At 48.5% G+C, this 17,845-nt stretch overlaps 1 protein-coding gene across 1 annotated transcript in view; it reads right to left on the minus strand.

Annotated features, from left to right (window-relative positions):
• The window catches only part of STX1A (syntaxin 1A), a 41,498-nt gene that overhangs the window by 7,391 nt on the left and 16,262 nt on the right, over nucleotides 1-17,845 (minus strand). Inside the window, exons 4-8 of the mRNA XM_035139470.3 lie at nucleotides 13,340-13,414; nucleotides 11,538-11,611; nucleotides 6,574-6,682; nucleotides 2,651-2,724; nucleotides 371-508 (exon numbers count right to left, since the gene is read on the minus strand). Of these exons, the coding sequence (XP_034995361.1) occupies nucleotides 371-508; nucleotides 2,651-2,724; nucleotides 6,574-6,682; nucleotides 11,538-11,611; nucleotides 13,340-13,414 (470 nt within the window). The remainder of the gene's footprint in view (nucleotides 1-370; nucleotides 509-2,650; nucleotides 2,725-6,573; nucleotides 6,683-11,537; nucleotides 11,612-13,339; nucleotides 13,415-17,845) is intronic.

Consider the following 17,845-nt stretch of genomic DNA (forward strand, 5'->3'; position numbering starts at 1 on the left):
AGTCCAAACCATGCAGATCCCAGGTGCCCAAGGCCAGGATGATTTGCATCAGAAGAGCCTTCTGGATCAGGCCAATGGCCCATCGAATCCAGCATCCTGTTCTCAGTGTGGCCTGTGGAGAACCAGCAAGCAGGATCCGAGCACAAGAGCATCATTCTCCCCTCCTGGGGTTTCCACAGCAACTGGAATCTGCTCTGCCCACTTTGGTCTCTGGCCCCGCCTATGACTGGCAGGTGGCTCCTGAAGGTGACACAGCTCTCGGGGCCAGACATTGGTTCCTCGAGCTGTCAGTCCCAGGGGTCCACTCTGCAGTTTCCCACCTTCCTTCCTTCCCTCCCCTGGCCTTCCCACCCCCCAGATCAGCCCTTACCTGGCTCTCCACTAGCATTGCCATGTCCATGAACATATCGTGCAACTCCCGGATGCTGTTCTCGAGCTTGATGATCTCGCTGTGCCGAGTCTCGATCTCGTTCAGCGCCTGCTTCGTGATGTTGGAGTCCATGATGATCTGGGGACGAACCAAGGCAGGGCGTGAGCAGCCGTTGGAATCAGGGACCCCCAGGCTCCAGATCTCTTGAGGGGATCTTTCTTTCCACTCCCTCCCCCGCCTCGCCCCGTCTTGCATGATTCGGATAAAGAGTCTCATGATCCTGCAAGACCGCGGAAGTTGCTTCTCAGAGAACCGCAGCTTCCATGAAAAAGGAAATGAAATGGCGTTCCTAGGCAGAATGGATAGCTCAGTCGGTTAGGGCATGGTACTAGGGTGATGACTTTTTTACAACTTCATTTCCCTGTATCATAATTTGATGAGCTTTCATTAAAGATTAGATAAAATCTTACTTTCAAAGAGATTTGATAAAAAAAATCTCACGCACAAAATGATTTTAAAATTTTTATTTATCAGTTTTTTGACCATTTTTGAAGTCACTGTAAGCAGATATAAAATTGAACCCAAGCTTTAGAGTCACATATATACAACATTATATAGGGTCATCAAACACACAAGGAAGCTTTTTTTAGCTGCAGTAACAGTATAGACGCCGCTAGAAGACGATGTTTTGATACCTCTCCTGTGGGTTCTTTTCCCAGCATGCCCGGCAGGGTCTGCTGGCTGAGTTTTGAGATCCCAAAAAGGGGCTTTTACCTTGCACAGGTGTGACGTTTGTATACCCTATGTTTTTAAGAACACTCCCCATTGTGGAATGTGGTCGTGTGTCCAAATTTGATACGAAATATATATAGAATTGTTAATACAATTTTATGAAATGATAAAACTGCATACAAAAAAAATATAAAAACGGTTTGTGCGTGACCTTTTTAAATATTTCAATGGAATATACCTCATTTTAGTCATTAATAGGCAAAAGTTCATCCATTTGTGCTACAGGAAATAATTTTTGAGGAAAAAAATGAAAAAGTCATCACCCTAGTGTGGTACTGATGGCGCCAAGGTTGCAGGTTCGATCCCTGTATGGGACAGCTGCATATTTCTGCGTTGCAAGGGGGGGGGTTGGCCTAAATCAGGGTTTCCCAAACTTGGGTCTGCAGCTGTTTTCGTACTACAATTCCCCTCATCCCTGACCACTGGTTTTGCTAGCTAGGGATGATGGGAGTTGTAGTCCAAAAACAGCAAGAGGCCCAAGTTTGGGAAACACTGGACTACATGATCCTCGGGTTCCTGTCCAACTCTACCATTCTGTGTTTCTATGGTTCTAAGGGGCACTTAGGGTTTGGAAGTGACGTTTGGAAGTGCACTTGTGTTATGTCTGCAGAAGTCCCAGGAATAAGTCCGGGGTGGGGTGGGGGGTGCTGAATAAAATTTACAGGAGTCAGGGACTGACACTCACTTGGTGTGGGGGCAAGTTGAGAAATGACCCTAGGTGATTAAGCAGGCTTTATTGTTTTCTTTTTTCCATGTCATAGATGGTTAACGCGGCCTGTCGGCATGGTTTGAAGGTGCAGTAATTTTACTGACATGAAGTAGATTGGGGAACAGTCCATGCCTGGGCAGGAGACCTGGGCCTGCCTGGACAGCCCAGGCACAGTGCCTTGAGTGCCATGTGAAAAGCAGGAGCGAGAAAAAACTAACAAGGCTTTCCTAAGCAGCTGGGCTGGCAGCTTCTGCCTGAGAAGTGTTTGCGGTTTTGTTTTGCAAGGCTGCAACTCTAGTGGTAGAGAGCAGCCTCTGTTGCACCGGGTGGCAATTTGGGCCGAGGTCTCAGCAAACGCCCTTGGTGCTCTCCCCACTGTGGCAAAATAGTTGCCCACAGACTAGCTGGATCTACACTCGCCTTTTAAATGTTATTAGATAATATCGTTCTAAAACATCAAGACAGAAAAAAACACCCCATTTGGTTTCCTTTCGCTTCCTTTCCACAAAGTCTACCACCTGCTAGTTGTTAATATCACGTTATTAACATTAAAGGTCATACGGCTGCATGGTTCACAGGACCATTCCTTAACGTTTTCTTCAGCGTTAAAAACAATGAGTGTAGATCTGCCCTCTGCCAGGTCAAAGAGGCGGCACTTCTAAAGCAACCCCCCTCTGAACAAAGCCTTCATTGGTACCCCAAATCTGAGACTTAAGACTAGCAAGATCACAAAGCTGAGGGGGGGGGGGGCTGGGGGACGACGACGACGACACACATACCCCAGAGGAGAAAATGGCAGGGTTCCCGCTCTCCAACATATCCTCCAGCTCCTCACTGGTGGTGGTTCTGCCAGCTGCAAAGGACACAGAGAAGCCAGTGAATCCCTTTCTTTCCAACATGCTGCAGTTTGAGCAGTGGTCCGGGGTCATGGTGTGTGTGTGTGTGTGTGTGTGTGTGTGTGTGTGTGTGTGTGTGTTTATGTGTGTGTGCAAAAGGACCCATTACCCTTTATTCTGCAGGGTCCCAGTCTGACTCTGGCATCCTGGAGCTGCCCAATCAGCACGAAAGGGAAGCTTTCTAGGCACTGAGAATAAGTCTTCTCAGCCTTTGTGCTGACAGGAGCGAAAGAAGGGGAGGCAGCCTCCTAGGAGGGGCTCCCAGGGTCCCTCAGGGAGAAGGCACATGGAAGAGCACCAAAGCTAAGCATTTAGGAACTCCGAAAACACAAAGGGTGTTTCAGTTTCAAGAGAATGGGAACTTAACACAACTTAAAATCACTCCAAAAGAAGGTATTGGAGCACTCCATTCACCCAGGGACGTGCGCAGAAAATAGTAGCTAGCTGAAAAGCAACATGTGGCGATCCACACTGCTTGTTGCAATGCAGGCCCATTACTTATTATTATTATTTTCATCACCTTAGAAGGCTCTATAATCTTACAAGGGGCATGGCTGTGACTCTCATGAAGGGGCCCTGCTCGCCTGGAATTTACCATGACACCAGGACAGGCCATGCTTCTCTTCGTTAATATTTTATTTATTTATTAAGTCTATATACTGTACCACCCTTCATCAGGGTGGTTCATGATATAAAAATACAGGATAAAAGCACAAATAAATAGTTAGAACAAAAAAACAAAACAAAATACTGCCTAACCCTGGCTCCACGTTTAAAAGTGTATCCATCAGCCAAAGGCCTGACTGAAGAGGAACGTTTTCGCCTGGCACCTAACGATGTATAATGAAGGCACCAGATGGACCTCCCTGGAGAGAGCATTCCTCAAATGGGGAGCCACTGCAGAAAAGGCCCGTTCTCGTATTGCCACCCTTTGAGCCTCTTGCGATTATGATCACAGAGTCCAGGTTGGTTTATATGGGGACAGGCAATCCTTGAGGTTCAGTCAATGTTTCTGCTCAGTTCCTACAAGACCTGCCTTCAAAAGGCTTTTTTGCTCATCTTCACAACCTTCCTTTTAGCCTCAGCAAGTAAAAGTGAAGATTGCAGACTGCCCCCTCCCCGTGCTCTGCCCTAAATCCACCCCCCAATCAGCTCATCTCCAGCTAAGGCTGCCGACTGGCTCCATCTCCTCTAGCCGGCTGCCTGCCTTCCCTCCCTCCTGGCAACCGGCTCTCCTCCGATTCCCAACTTCTCCCACTCAGTCCTTCTATTCTCATCTCTCCCGATCTCACCTCCACCCCCTTACCTGTTCCCACCAGCTCCTCACATGGCCACCCCCTTCACACTGGCAGTCTGAGAAAAGCCACGTACGCACAGATCGCCTCAAGGCACTGCACACCTTATTTTGCCACCAGGGATGTGTTGCTGGCCACAAAGCCCAAAGGCCAGGTGGAGGGGATGGCTGTAGCATGCCCTGAGAAGCCAAGCAGGTAAGGCATGATCCGCAGGAAAGAAAGCAGGTGTCGCAGACCTGTTGGACGCAGAGGAATAGTGGGAGGAACCAGCTGGGGAGCCCCCAAAAGAAGGAGGCTCAGAGCCAGGGGGCTGTCGGTGGGACAACAATGAGTGGGCAGAGGGAGAAGACTGGGAAGAGGAGGTGACAGGGCTGAGTGAGCAGGGAGAGTCTGCGGCAGAAAGGAGTCAGGCAATGAAGAGTCACAGGTGTCTCCCGCTCCTGCAGTGACCAGCTCCCCTTCCCTCTTGTCTCCCAGAACCAGAAGAGGCATGAAGAGGGCAGAGGGGAAGTTGGCTTCATGCAGGCGCAGTCTCAGATTGCCTGGAGAGGAGGGGACCTAAGCATCTGTGGGGAGGTGGGGACCTTCCGTTTCAGCAACTGCTTCAGGGGGGCAAGATCTACCAGAAATGAGTTCCTGTGCAGATCTTGTTTTTGCTAAGAAAGTTTCCACACAGGAAACTTCGTCTGGGGTGAGGGTGGTTCCAATGGCTGAGCTTTCGAGTGTTGCTGAGGTGGTGTTTGTTCCTTCCAATTAAGTAGAAGCAGAATTTGAAAAGGTGTGCCAGACACAGCACAGTGTTACCTAAAACCTCCCTTTTCTTATAGCCAGGATCTTCCTAAAATGTTTAATCCCTTTCAGTCCCAGTCAGCCAAAATCCTCCTGCAACGCTTTCTCCTTTCAGCAAGAGTGTGGTGCCCTCCATACGGAGCTGAACTACCAATGGCCCATCTAATCCAGCATCCTGTTCCCAAATGTTGGGTGATAACGCCGAGGCCAGTGCCTCCCCCACAAGGCAGCTTTGCCCGGGATTCATCACTCCGGTGTCCCGCCGCGCTGATGTGACCCATATCCAAGGACATGAGCACACGACTAGCAGAGTCCAAACAGACTGAGCCTTGGGGTGTAACATCTAAGCCTAATTTAATGCGCACAAAATCAAACGTAACGTAACAAAGAAAATATCCCCCCCTTTCTGTCTTTCTTGTTATTGCAAAAGCAATAGCTATACAGAACGGAAACAGCGCATCTCACTTTCCGCTCACAAGACTCCAACAATCAGTGCTGGAATGTAAACACAGACATGTGACATGTACCAATCCCACATCTGCAGCACGGGAGGAATGGAATTCTCAACAGTGGCCAACCAGATGCCTGTGGAAAACAGTGGACCACAACTTCCATCAGTCACAGCAAGCATGGCCTGATGGTCAGGAGATCATAGAGCTGGAAGGGACCACAAGTGTCATCCAGTACAACTCTCTGCAGTACGAATCCACCTAACAGTTACACCCCCCCAGCCCACATTTTAACAGCTTTTTACACAAGAATATCATGAGGAACTTTGTCAAGAGCCTTACTGAAATTGAGATACACTTCCCCTTAATTCAGCTATGGTTCCATGGCCGGGGGCTCTAAAATTCCTGGCATCTAATTATTTAGAGGTAATTTTAATCTGTTTTAATATTTTAATTTTTGCATGTTTTAAACGGCCTCGGCCCGGTATACCTGAAGCAGCGTCTTCACCATCATTCAGGCCGGACACTGAGGTCCAGCTCCGAGGGCCTTCTCGGTGGTGGCGCCGGCCCTGTGGAACGCCCTCCCGTCAGATGTCAAGGAAATAAAGAACTATCTGACTTTTAGAAGACATCGAAAGGCAGCCCTGTTCAGGGAAGTTTTTAATGTTTGATATTTTGTGTGTTTTAATATTCTGTTGGGAGCCGTCCAGCCAGATAGGCGGGGTATGCATAATAATAATAATAATAATAATAATAATATGTTTGTGAATTTTTCTCCATTTTATTGGTTTACCTTTTTGTAAACCACTTTGAGGGTTTTTTAAACAATCAAGTGGTATGTGTGTGTGTGTGTATAATGAATTAAATAAATAAATAAAGTTGTTTCGTTATCTTTCTTTTATAGTGAAATACTACTTTTTCAGCTAAGCATGGAGAGAAACAATGAGAAGAAATCAGCAATTTGAGCCTCACTTCCAGAAACAGGAACCAATATTGTCACCATGCTGGCCAGGAAGCTTCCAATAAAAGGCACAGTAGTCCTGAAAAATAGGACGTTTCCCATATGCAGTGAATAAGATAATGCCTGTGTGTGTGTGTGTGTGTGTGTGTGTGTGTGTGTGTGACTGAAGACAAAGACAAGACCTGAATAGTCAGGAGAACAGCACAGAAAAATATGGGAATAAAACATTTGGCAGTAGCGGATTCCCTGCAAGGAGACAGCGAACAACGGGTAGCAATACTCAAGAGAAGGGGGAGCACGGAAGCAACTCACTTATTTCTAGCTGCCTTTGGATCCTGCCCTTGCAGCGCTCCCGGTAGTCAGACTGGGTGGCGTTGTACTCTGACATCACTTCCACAAACTTCCGGGACAAGGTGGAATGCTGGGCGGGTGGGGGGAGAGAAAACATGGCTGCCATCATTTTCCAGAACGGTAAGCATGTTAGTCTGTCTGCTGCAGGACCGACAACCAGGCATCCAGAGATCACAATTGAACCCACACCAGACACAAAATGTGCCTAGGGAATTTCAAAAACCGGCACCAAGAGGATTCTATGACAATTGATTTACAGTGGTGCCTCGCAAGATGAATTTAATTCGTTCCGCGAGTCAATTCGTCTTGCGAAAAATTCGTCTTGCGAATCGCGGTTTCCCATAGGAATGCATTGAAATGTCTTTTTTTTGCCCATAGGAACGCATTAATTAAATTTCAATGCATTCCTATGGGAAACCGCGATTCGCAAGACGAATTTCTCGCAAAACACATTTGTCTTGCGAGTCACCATCAGATCGCAAGACACATTTGTCTTGCGAAAAATTCGTCTTGCAGGGCATTCATCTTGCGAGGTACCACTGTACTTCTGTTTATTTTATTACATTTATTTCCTCTAAGGAGCTCAAGGTGGCGTACATAGTCCTCTACCCCGTTTTATCCTTACGAGAAACCCATGAGGTAGGTTAGACTGAGAGCGCAAGGCTGGCCCAAGGTCCCCCAGCGGATTTCTTGGCTGAGTGGGGATTCGAACCCTGATCTCCCAAGGTCTTATTCCCGCACTCTGACCACTAGACCACACTATCCATCAAGCCCCCGCTCTTAAGAAAACCTCCTTCACACACAACATATCCTGCAATTCATAGCGTTTGCAATGGGGCAGAGGAAGAGCAGGTCCGGGAAGCCCCCTTGTGGGGTGTGTGGACCCTCGACAATTGCCCTCAGGAGTCAGAGCCCTGGCACCAGCACTGACCCCTTGGCCATGTCAGTTGGGGGGCAGATGGGAGCTACAGCTCCCGACCCACAACACCTGGAGGGCACCAGGTTGCGCCTCGCTCCTCTAGACGGCCCCACCTTGTTCTACTCCCGATACCCTTGCGTAATTCAGGAGAGAAATAAAAGGCTGAAGCACGGAAGAGCAGAGCATCCCACCCACCCGCTGCTTCCTGCTTTCCGCCCCGGCTCAGGAACCACATTTCCTTGCCTCTGATTAAGGAACAGGCGGCTGCACAGCAAAACATTTTCACACTTGCTCTCCCCATCTGCTCCATTTCGGGGAGTCAAAGAGAGAGAGAGAGAGATGCTGTTTCTTTGGAGATTAGCCTTGGCTGTTCATCATCCTGTGACGGGGAGGTGGGGGGGGGGCGCGATGACTTGGATCTGGCTTTGTTTGTTGTGAAGACGAGCTGTTGGTGCCCTTCAGCATCCACAAAGGCTGGGAAGAGGGGAAAAGTCAGGCTCTTCCTCCCCAACCCCCTGGGAAGGGGAGGCATCTCACGAGGAGCCACCCCCCCAAACCAGCTGCTTCGCCCCCTCAGCCTTAATCCAGCCTTCCGCTTTGAAACTGGACCAGAGATGGATGAATCCCTCCATTTCAGCTGCTCATTTCTCAACCCTGAGTTCAGCTCTTGTTTTGCATCTTTTTCACAGAATTTGTCAGCACTTTTCATATGCCGTTTTCCCCCCAATGGGCACATTCTTGCAAAGCGATTCCCCTAAAATATCACAAGTTCTTGTATGTTGCATCAATTTATTTATTTGCTGAATTTATATCCCCACCTTTTCTTTTTCCAGGGGGCTCAAGGATGGTATATGCCAGTGGTTTTCAATCAGTGTGCCGTGTCATCCTGGGGTGCCTTGAATGATGGTCAGGGGTGCCATGGGCAACTCTGGCCTCTGGCCCTCTTTCTTTCTTTCTTTCTTTCTTTCTTTCTTTCTTTCTTTCTTTCTTTCTTTCTTTCTTTCTTTCTTTCTTTCCCTCCTTCCTCTGTTGCCCTTTTGTGTCTCTGCCTCCCAAAGGTTTGCACAGCTGTTTATTGCAGCAGCCCTGGCTTTAAGCTCTGTAGGCAAAGGTTGCCTCTTGGAGGTAATAAAATAAATAAATAAATAATAATAATAATAATAATAATAATAATAATAATAATAATAATATAGTATTTATACCCTAGACAGCATCTTAAAAAGCAGAGACATCACCTTGCCGACAAAGGTCCGTATAGTTAAAGCTAGGCATCCCCAAACTGTGGCCCTCCAGATGTTTTGGACTACAATTCCCATCATCCCTGACCACTGATCCTGTTAGCTAGGGATCATGGGAGTTGTAGGCCAAAACATCTGGAGGGCCAGTTTGGGGATGCCTGGTTAAAGCTATGGTTTTCCCAGTAGTGATGTATGGAAGTGAGAGCTGGACCATAAAGAAGGCTGATCGCCGAAGAATTGATGCTTTTGAACTATGGTGCTGGAGGAGACTCTTGAGAGTCCCATGGACTGCAAGAAGATCAAGCCTATCCATTCTGAAGGAAATCAGCCCTGAGTGCTCACTGGAAGGACAGATCGTGAAGCTGAGGCTCCAATACTTTGGCCACCTCATGAGAAGAGAAGACTCCCTGGAGAAGACCCTGATGTTGGGAAAGATGGAGGGCACTAGGAGAAGGGGACGACAGAGGACGAGATGGTTGGACAGTGTTCTCGAAGCTACGAACATGAGTTTGACCAAACTGCGGGAGGCAGTGGATGACAAGAGTGCCTGCCGTGCTCTGGTCCATGGGGTCACGAAGAGTCAGACACGACTAAACGACTAAACAACAACAATTTATACCCCACCCACCTGGCTGGGTTTTCCCAGCCACTCTGGGTGGCTTCCAACAAAAGATTAAAAATACATTAAAACAGTCATTATAAACTTCCCTAAACAGGGCTGCCTGAGAGGTACCCCTCTTAGGGGGCAGAGGGCCAGCTTAGAGACCAAGGGCCGCGGCAGAAGCTGCCCAGAGGGATCCCCAGGAAAAGGGGAGAGGAGGCTGAAAACGGGTGAGAGGCTGCCAGCTCTGAAGCCAAGGGGTGACATAACTGGGCTCCTAGCCCCTCAGGGGTACCGCAGAAATAATCTAGTTGACTACGGGAGCTGTGGACTCAAAGGGACTCCTCGTTTAATTCCCACTACAACCCTGTGAGGCTGAGAGGCAGTGACTGCCCCCCTCCCCAAGGGCAACCAGTGAGCTTTGTGGCTGAATTTGAACCTGGATCTCTCCTGGGTCCTAATCAAACACAATAACCATTGCACCACACTCACTCTACACATTTTTATTTGGTACACACTTCCCCTAAAGCGCGGGTGGCGCTGTGGGTTAAACCAACCTAGCAGTTCGAAAGCACGTCAAAGTGCAAGCAGATAAATAGGTACCACTCCGGCGGGAAGGTAAACGGCGTTTCCGTGCGCTGCTCTGGTTCGCCAAGAGCGGCTTTGTCATGCTGGCCACATGACCCGGAAGCTGTCTGCGGACAAACGCCGGCTCCCTCGGCCAATAGAGCGAGATGAGCACCGCAACCCCAGAGTCAGACACGACTGGACCTAATGGTCAGGGGTCCCTTTACCTTTACTTTCCCTAAAGCAGTTCCTTTTAGTACACCTTGCTTGGCATGAGAGCTTCGTAGTCGCAGGAGGGGAAATTCAAAGGGGAGCTGAATTTTTGCCTTTTGCTTTGTTTTGGAAGAGCGAACGAGGCAGCAGTATGTTGAAATGGAAACCACAAATGGAATGTGTCTCTTCCCCCCCCCCCCAAAAAAAACACCCCAAAGAGAATTCAGAAATATTGGATGAAAGATTCCTAGGTCGACAGGACAGCACTGAGGAGAAATTTGAACAGACAACACCCAGCTCACAGCGCAGGGGACCAATTCCAACAAGCTCCAAACCAGCAGTGGGTGGGGCTGAGGCAAAAGTGGGCTGAGCAAAAGATGCAAATTTTTCTTTTGTATGTTCCAGCTGCAAAAAAAACAGCACCCCATCCTCTGTCCGCAGAAGCACCATTGCAGATTTGAGGGCACATCCCAGTTTGGCTGAAGCACATGAGGAGAGGGTGGAGCTGGGCCACTGAGTGTCCGAAGGGCCAGATGGAGAGGATTTGGGGGGCCATGTTCATCACCCCTGCCAGTGGTAGGAAAACATCCAGTGCCAAGATTTGGTGTTTTTCAATGAAAGGACGTGACAGAAGTTTTACTGTTTCTTAAAAATAAATTATGCGTGGTGTGGAGGAAGTGGAAAGAGAGAATTTTATTTTTAAAGCATTAAAGGCCAGGCTTGCAGACAAAATCTTCAGGAGGTGTCTAGTCGTATAAACCATAAAACAGAAGGAATGTAACAAAACTGATTTTTATTATTTTTAACTGTGAAGTTCAAAATATAAGCATCCAAGGGGGTGTAAGCCTGCCGAGTTCTGCTCAAGAGTAGACATACCGAAATTAATGGCGACTAACTTTGGGTAGAAATCAAATACAGCTCCATCATTTTATATTTCAAAATTTAAATGTTATCTGTCACAAACCACAACAACGCCAGACCTTTGGGTCTCTCGAATGGAACCAATCAGCCAGAGGAGAAAGGAAGGACTATCTCAGAGTGCCGTTGACTCTCTTTCTTTGGAGGTTTTTTTTTTACAGAGGTTGGATGGCCACCTGTCAGGGATTCTGTAGCTGTGATTTCTGCATTGCAGGGGGCTGGACTAGATGACCCTTGGTGGTACCTCCCGACACTACAATTCTATGATTCTATGACTACGAACAACATATTGCGACACATAAGATTTCCAAGTGCCCCGAACCTCAGCTTGGAAGTTCACACCAATGGATGTTAATCTATGGAACTCACTGCCACAAGAAGTAGTGGTGCCCACTGGGTCATAAGGCTTTAACGGGGGCTTAAAAGGAACTCGTAGACCAGGCAATGAGTAGGTAACAGGGCCACCCACCTGGGTCTTTCTTATTCTCAAATCTGCTGACGATCTGTTGAGCCCCTCCTCCTGCTCGATGCTCTGCTCAATACCTAAGGGGGAGAGAAAAGCAGATCAGACATTCAGAGGAGAAAGGGGGGTGTTGAGAAACAGATGGGACTCTCTCTCTCTCTCTCTCTCTCTCTCTCTCTCTCTCTCTCTCTCTCTCTCTCTCTCTCTCTCTCTCTCTCCTAGCCTGCCTGATGCCCATTTCAGACTAGGTTAAAAATAGCTCCCCGGAAGGCAAAAGACTATCTAGGAGCATCCCTAAAACTGCCCCAGCAAAGTCAGCACACTTGCGGGCCTGCATTTGCACCTCATTTAATTTAGAAGGAAAAGCAAAAATCTGGACCATGAAAGATGAACCCTGCCGCCCAAATAAAGGATGCAAATCTGTATTACCTTTTACAGGTAGGTAGCCGTGTTGGTCTGGCGTAGTCGAAACAAAAAAAAATTCTTTTCTTCCAGTAGCACCTTAGAGACCAACTAAGTTTGTCCTTGGTATGAGGGTTTGGCCTGTTTGTCCCAATATAGAGAGCTGAAGGGCCTGAACCTGGGTCTCAGAGCCTGCAATAAACCCACACGCCAACTTTGCTGCCACATACACCATTACGGGCCCCAACAATATCAAACATACCATCTCAAGACTATTTAATTGCTCATCTTCTAACATTGCGTATGCCATCAAATGCCAGCAATGCCCTTCAGCTCTCTATATTGGACAAACAGGCCAAACCCTACGCCAAAGGATAAATGGACATAAATCTGACATCAGGAATCACAAGACAGAGAAGCCAGTAGGAGAACACTTCAATCTCCCAGGACATTTTATACAAGATCTCAAAGTAGCTGTCTTATTACAAAAGAATTTCAGAAATAGACTGGAAAGAGAAGTTGCTGAACTGCAACTCATTACCAAACTTGGAACCATGGAGAGACCTGGCCTGAACAAAGACATTGGATTCTTATCTCATTATACATGATAAAGCTATCTTTAGCCATCTCACCCCTTGCTTTTTCCTGTAAGACAAATTGCTGTCGTTAACAGTCATCAACGAGTTTCCACACCTATCAGTCAAACACCCATTCCCACCACCCTCCTGAGAATACCCCTCCCCACCCTCACACTATATATAAGGGTCTGGAGACTTCTGCTTCAGTGTATCTGAAGAAGTGTGCATGCACACGAAAGCTCATACCAATGACAAACTTAGTTGGTCTCTAAGGTGCTACTGGAAGAATTTTTTTAAAATTGTATTTCCTTTTGTTATCTCCAAGCAGAGAGAGGAGAAGAGCTGCCCTGGTTCTGAGATCTCCAGCACAGCCAAAAGGATCTTGGAAGCCATGAGGACTCAAAATCTTGAAAAAAAAGAAGGCAGACATTCCCACGACACCCTTGACTTGCAGATCATTTTCCACTGCCCCATTTAGGGTCTTCCTCCATTCTGAATTGGAGAATGACAACTTGCTCTGTAGGGCACAGATGCCCCTGTTACCCCCCAAAGTTACGCTCAGGCAGAGATCTGGGCAGCCATTTCCCACAACACCTCTGAGCATGAGGACTAGAAACTTGAAACACAAGCCGAGTTTCCCAGGAAAATAAATCTTAAGCCTCAAAATATGGCCCCCTGCACTAAGCTTGCCACCAGAGTCTTGCAGTTCTATCTCCTGCCATGTCCACCTAAGGCTGGCCATGCTACCTGCCTCTCTCTGATGTGCCTCAAGTCAAGAGACAGGGGGGGTCGGAAGCCAAACCAGCCCCTGTGCGAGCAGATACTCACCCTTTAGCTTGGAGCGCACTTTGTTGGCTGTCTTCTTGATGTCAGACATGAGGTCCTCTAGCTCCTCCTTGGTTTCTGGAAGGCAGAAGAGGCAGGAGAAGATAAGAACACCATCTGAGCCTGCTGGATCAGGCCAATGGCCTCACCTACTCCAGCATCCTTTTCTTACAATTCCCAAACAGATTCCCGGAATGGGAAACCCACAAACAGGAACCCAGGCAGAAGAGCCCTCTCCTCTCCTGCGGCTTCTAGCAACTGGGATTCAGAAGCCCTGCTGCCTCCAGCCATGGAGCCAGAGCACAGCCATCATGTTTCTGAGTCCTTGACAGCCCTCTCCTCCTCCATGAATTTGTCAAATCCTTTTTTACAGCCATCCAAGTCGGTGCCCATCGCTGCCTCCTGTGGCAGAGAGTTCCAGAGTTTAATTATGTGCCAAGGGAAGGACTTTCTTTTGAGTTCTTAGGAATGCTTGTGGATGACCATAATTGCACCCTGATTTCACAGCTGGATTTTGGCCCTGTTGGAATCGGTCCCTTGAACTGCGATGAGTGTCGGGCCAGGCATCCCTGCTTAAATTTATCCTCCAGCCTTGTGCTGGCCAAATCCTGCCACCCTAGGGATCTTTTCTGGCCAAGTCCCTTTTGGGATCGGATGCATGTTCAATTTGTGGTCCACATTTTAACACAAACATGCCTTGTTTGCACTTCCCAAAATCTACACCGAACCTGCAAAATGAGGTTCTCCTTTGGAATCCACCCTCCTTCCACAGAGTTCTCCAGCCAAACAAGACGTACCCAAAATGCATATGTTAGGGGAGAGCGCATAATAAATATAAATGTAGAGAGCCAGTGCAGTATAGTGGTTAGAGTGTCGGATTTGGACCTGGGAGTCCAGGGTTCAAATCCCCACTTGCCATGAAGCTCAGTGGGTGGGGACCTTGGGCCACTCAGCCTAGCCTACCTCATAGGGCTGTAAAGGTAAAGGGACCCCTGACCATTAGGTCCAGTCGCGGATGATTCTGGGGTTCCGGCGCTCATCTCGCTTTATTGGCCGAGGGAGCCGGCGTACAGCTTCCAGGTCATGTGGCCAGCGTGACTAAGCCGCTTCTGGCGAACCAGAGCAGTGCACGGAAACGCCGTTTACCTTCCCGCCAGCACGGTACCTATTTATCTACTTGCACTTCGTGCTTTCGAACTGCTAGATTGGCAGGAGCAGGGGCCGTGCAATGGGAGCTCACCCCGTCGCAGGGATTCGAACCGCCGACCTTCTGATCGGCAAGCCCTAGGCTCAGTGGTTTAAACCACAGCGCCACCCACGTCCCATTATAGGGCTGTAGCGGGGATTAAATGAGGAGGGGGATGAACCAAGTATGCCACCTTGAGCTACTCGGAGGAAACAATGGTGGAATAGTAATGCAATAAAGAAATAAATGCTTAAAGAAAGAATGGGGGAGGTGGGGAAGAAGTCCTTCCCTCCAACTCCTTCTCCAAACCAGACCTCACTGCACAAACCTCTATTATTCCCCCTCCCATCTTGCCCATCAGCTTTTGCCTAAGCCCAAAAGGTGCAGCCCTGCCTCGCAGGGGTGGCGCGCTCCAGCCCCCTTGGATTGCTCTGCTTGAACTTTTCCTGCAGCTTCCCCAAGCTGCCTGGCGCTGGAAGTGCCAGGTGCAAGCCTGCCCCCTCCCTGCCCCCTCCGCAACCCACCCTCCCTCGGCCCGGAGAGGAGATAATTGCCGTCACCTGGAACTCTGAACATCGCCAACGTAACCAAGCAACGCTGGCAGAGCAGCCAAGTCAGGGTGGCACAGAGGAGGCAACGGGGGGCACGGCGAGGTCTCTGCACATTGCACTGGCAGCCTCGCGCCGAGACTCTCCGCTCAGCTCAGAGCATCTGTGCAGGGCCTCAGACGCCCGAGGTTACGCTCAGCCCTCTGTGAGGCCGAAGGGGATTGCAGTCGAGCTTCCAGCGCATCTCCTTTCCAATCAGCATGCTTACACACTGTCCTACAAAGAACCCCTTTGCCAGCCTTAGAGTATTTCACCAGAATGAATGAATAACTTTATTACGGCCGGAGACCACATTAAAAACTTCCATAAACAGGGCCGCCTTCAGTTGTCTTCTAAAAGTAAAATAGTTACTTATTGCCTTGGCATCTGCTGGGAGGGCGTTCCACAGGACGGGTGCCACTACCGAGAAGGCCCTCTGTCTGGTTCCCTGTAACCTCACTTCTCGCAATGAGGGAACCGCCAGAAGGCCCTCGGTGCTGGATCTCAGTGTCCGGGCTGAAGCTTTAAGATAAGCTGCCGCAGAGAACTGGCCCTGGGTCGCTCGGGGAACCGGGTTTAGGGACTTTCAAACGACCTAGTTTGACTCAGGGGAAGGTCTGTGTCTGTAGATCTGAACGGAGAATCTGGCGACCGTCCAGGTTGTCTTCTGATCTTTGCCGAACAGGAGCAGGTTGTATATTTGCTTTTCCGGGAGGTCAGTTAGCCTCGCCAGCATGGAATCAAGGATCTCCCTACGTGCCTCTTCATAGAAGGGACATCTAAAAAAATAGATGCTCTGAGCTTCCTATTTTCCCCAATGAACAGACGCAGAGTTTTGGGGCATATGGAACTTTTTTGTAGTATCCTTCCGGGACCGGCGAGGGCAGGGCCGAGCTTCTGGCGAGTGTGAAAGCCCTTCTTGCGTTTTGGGCTAAGAGGAAGGAGAGATAAGCTGCCAGAGTGGCTATATCTCTCTCTGTTTCTCCAATTTTATGAGTATTTTACCAACTTGGAATAGTTTGGCAAAGGTTCAGGGAAGGGCAAGCAAAATGATCGAGGGGATGACTCCCCTATGAAGGAAGGTTGCAGCATTTAAGAAGCAACAGGATGGATGGTAATAAAATTATGCCTGACATGGAGAAAGTGGATGGAGAGATGTTTCCCTCCCTCTCTCCTAACCCTAGAACTCGGGGACATCCAATGGAGTGGAATGTTGCAGGATTCAGGGCAGATAAAAGAAAGGGACTTCCTCACGCAGCGCAGACTGTGGAACTCACTGCCACTGGAGGCAGTCGTGACCACCAACCTTTAAAAGAGGGCTGGACAAATTGATGGAGTATTAAGGCTATCGATGGCTGCTAGTCATGATTGCTATGTCCTTCTTGCAGAGTTTGAAGCAGCTTCTGAACGCGACAGAAGCTTGGGTCTTGTTTGGAGGTTTCCCATGATGGGCATCTGGGCGGCCATTGCGAGAACAGGACGCTGGACTAATTCACATGAAAATGCTGCTGAATTTTCATGAGAACCCTCCCCATTTTTAATGCAAGCTGAGCCCTTCTGTGGCACAGTGGGTCAGTGCATCTGGCTGTTAACTGAATGGTTGGTGGTTCGAGCCCACTCAGGGATGGCTGTGGGCAGGATGGGGTTAATAATAATAATAATAATGGTAAGATTTGTTCATTCTACCCCCATCGTTCTGTCCGGACACTGAGGTCCAGCGCCAAGGGCCTTCTGGCGGTTCCCTCACTGCGAGAAGCCAAGTTACAGGGAACCAGGAAGAGGGCCTTCTCGGAAGTGGCACCCGCCCTGTGGAACGCCCTCCAAGCAGATGTCAAGGCAATAAGCAACTATTTTACTTTTAGAAGACAACTGAAGGCGGCCCTGTTTAGGGAAGCTTTTAATGTTTAATAGACTATTGTATTTTAATATTCTGTTGGAAGCCGCTGCCCAGAGTGGCTGGGGAAACCCAGCCAGATGGGTGGGGTATAAATTATTATTATTATTATTCCTGCATTGCAGGGGGTTGGACTAGATGACCCTCGGGGTCCCTTCCAACTCTACAACTCTTATGATGTGGAATCCCAACTGAAGTAGGGGAAACTGAGAAAAGCCTCCTTCGTGTGCCCCCTCCTCGAGAGGTCCAGAGGGTGGCAACACGAGAACGGGCCTTCTCTGCAGTGGCTCCCCGCCTGTGGAATGCTCTCCCCAGGGAAGTTCGCATGGTGCCTTCATTATACACCTTTAGGTGCCAGGCAAAAACATTCCTTTTTAACCAGGCCTTTGGTTGATCTGATTTACATCCTATGTCCTTTTAAAATGTGTTGGGGGGGGGGCTATTGGGTTGTTTTTATTTTTACTTTGTATTTTGTTGTTTTATATCTTGATTCTATTCTATGAACTGTCCTGAGGAAACCCCCCCCCCCCAGGTATAGGACGGTATATAAATTCAATAAATAAATAATATTGGCAAGATTTGTTCATGCCTGCTTCACACTCCAGCAGTTTTAAATTGGCTTAACTGTCAAGGGTGCCCTTAAACTATCGGGGAGTTGCAGTTTGACAGGGATCCCGAGAATCCTTGGTAAAAAAATAAATAAACCCCATTCTCTCACTTTCCCAGAGCTTCGTAAAGAGAGAAAACAACGCATGCCCAATTTACCCTTGCATAAAAATACATTTATGTGCTATTAGGGGACACTTGCTGAAAAAGTGGCCCGTTTTGCCTTTAGAGTGGCA

The sequence above is a fragment of the Zootoca vivipara genome, chromosome 14, assembly GCF_965207765.1.
Source record: "Zootoca vivipara chromosome 14, rZooViv2.hap1.1, whole genome shotgun sequence".
In the NCBI taxonomy this organism is placed as follows: domain Eukaryota; kingdom Metazoa; phylum Chordata; class Lepidosauria; order Squamata; family Lacertidae; genus Zootoca; species Zootoca vivipara.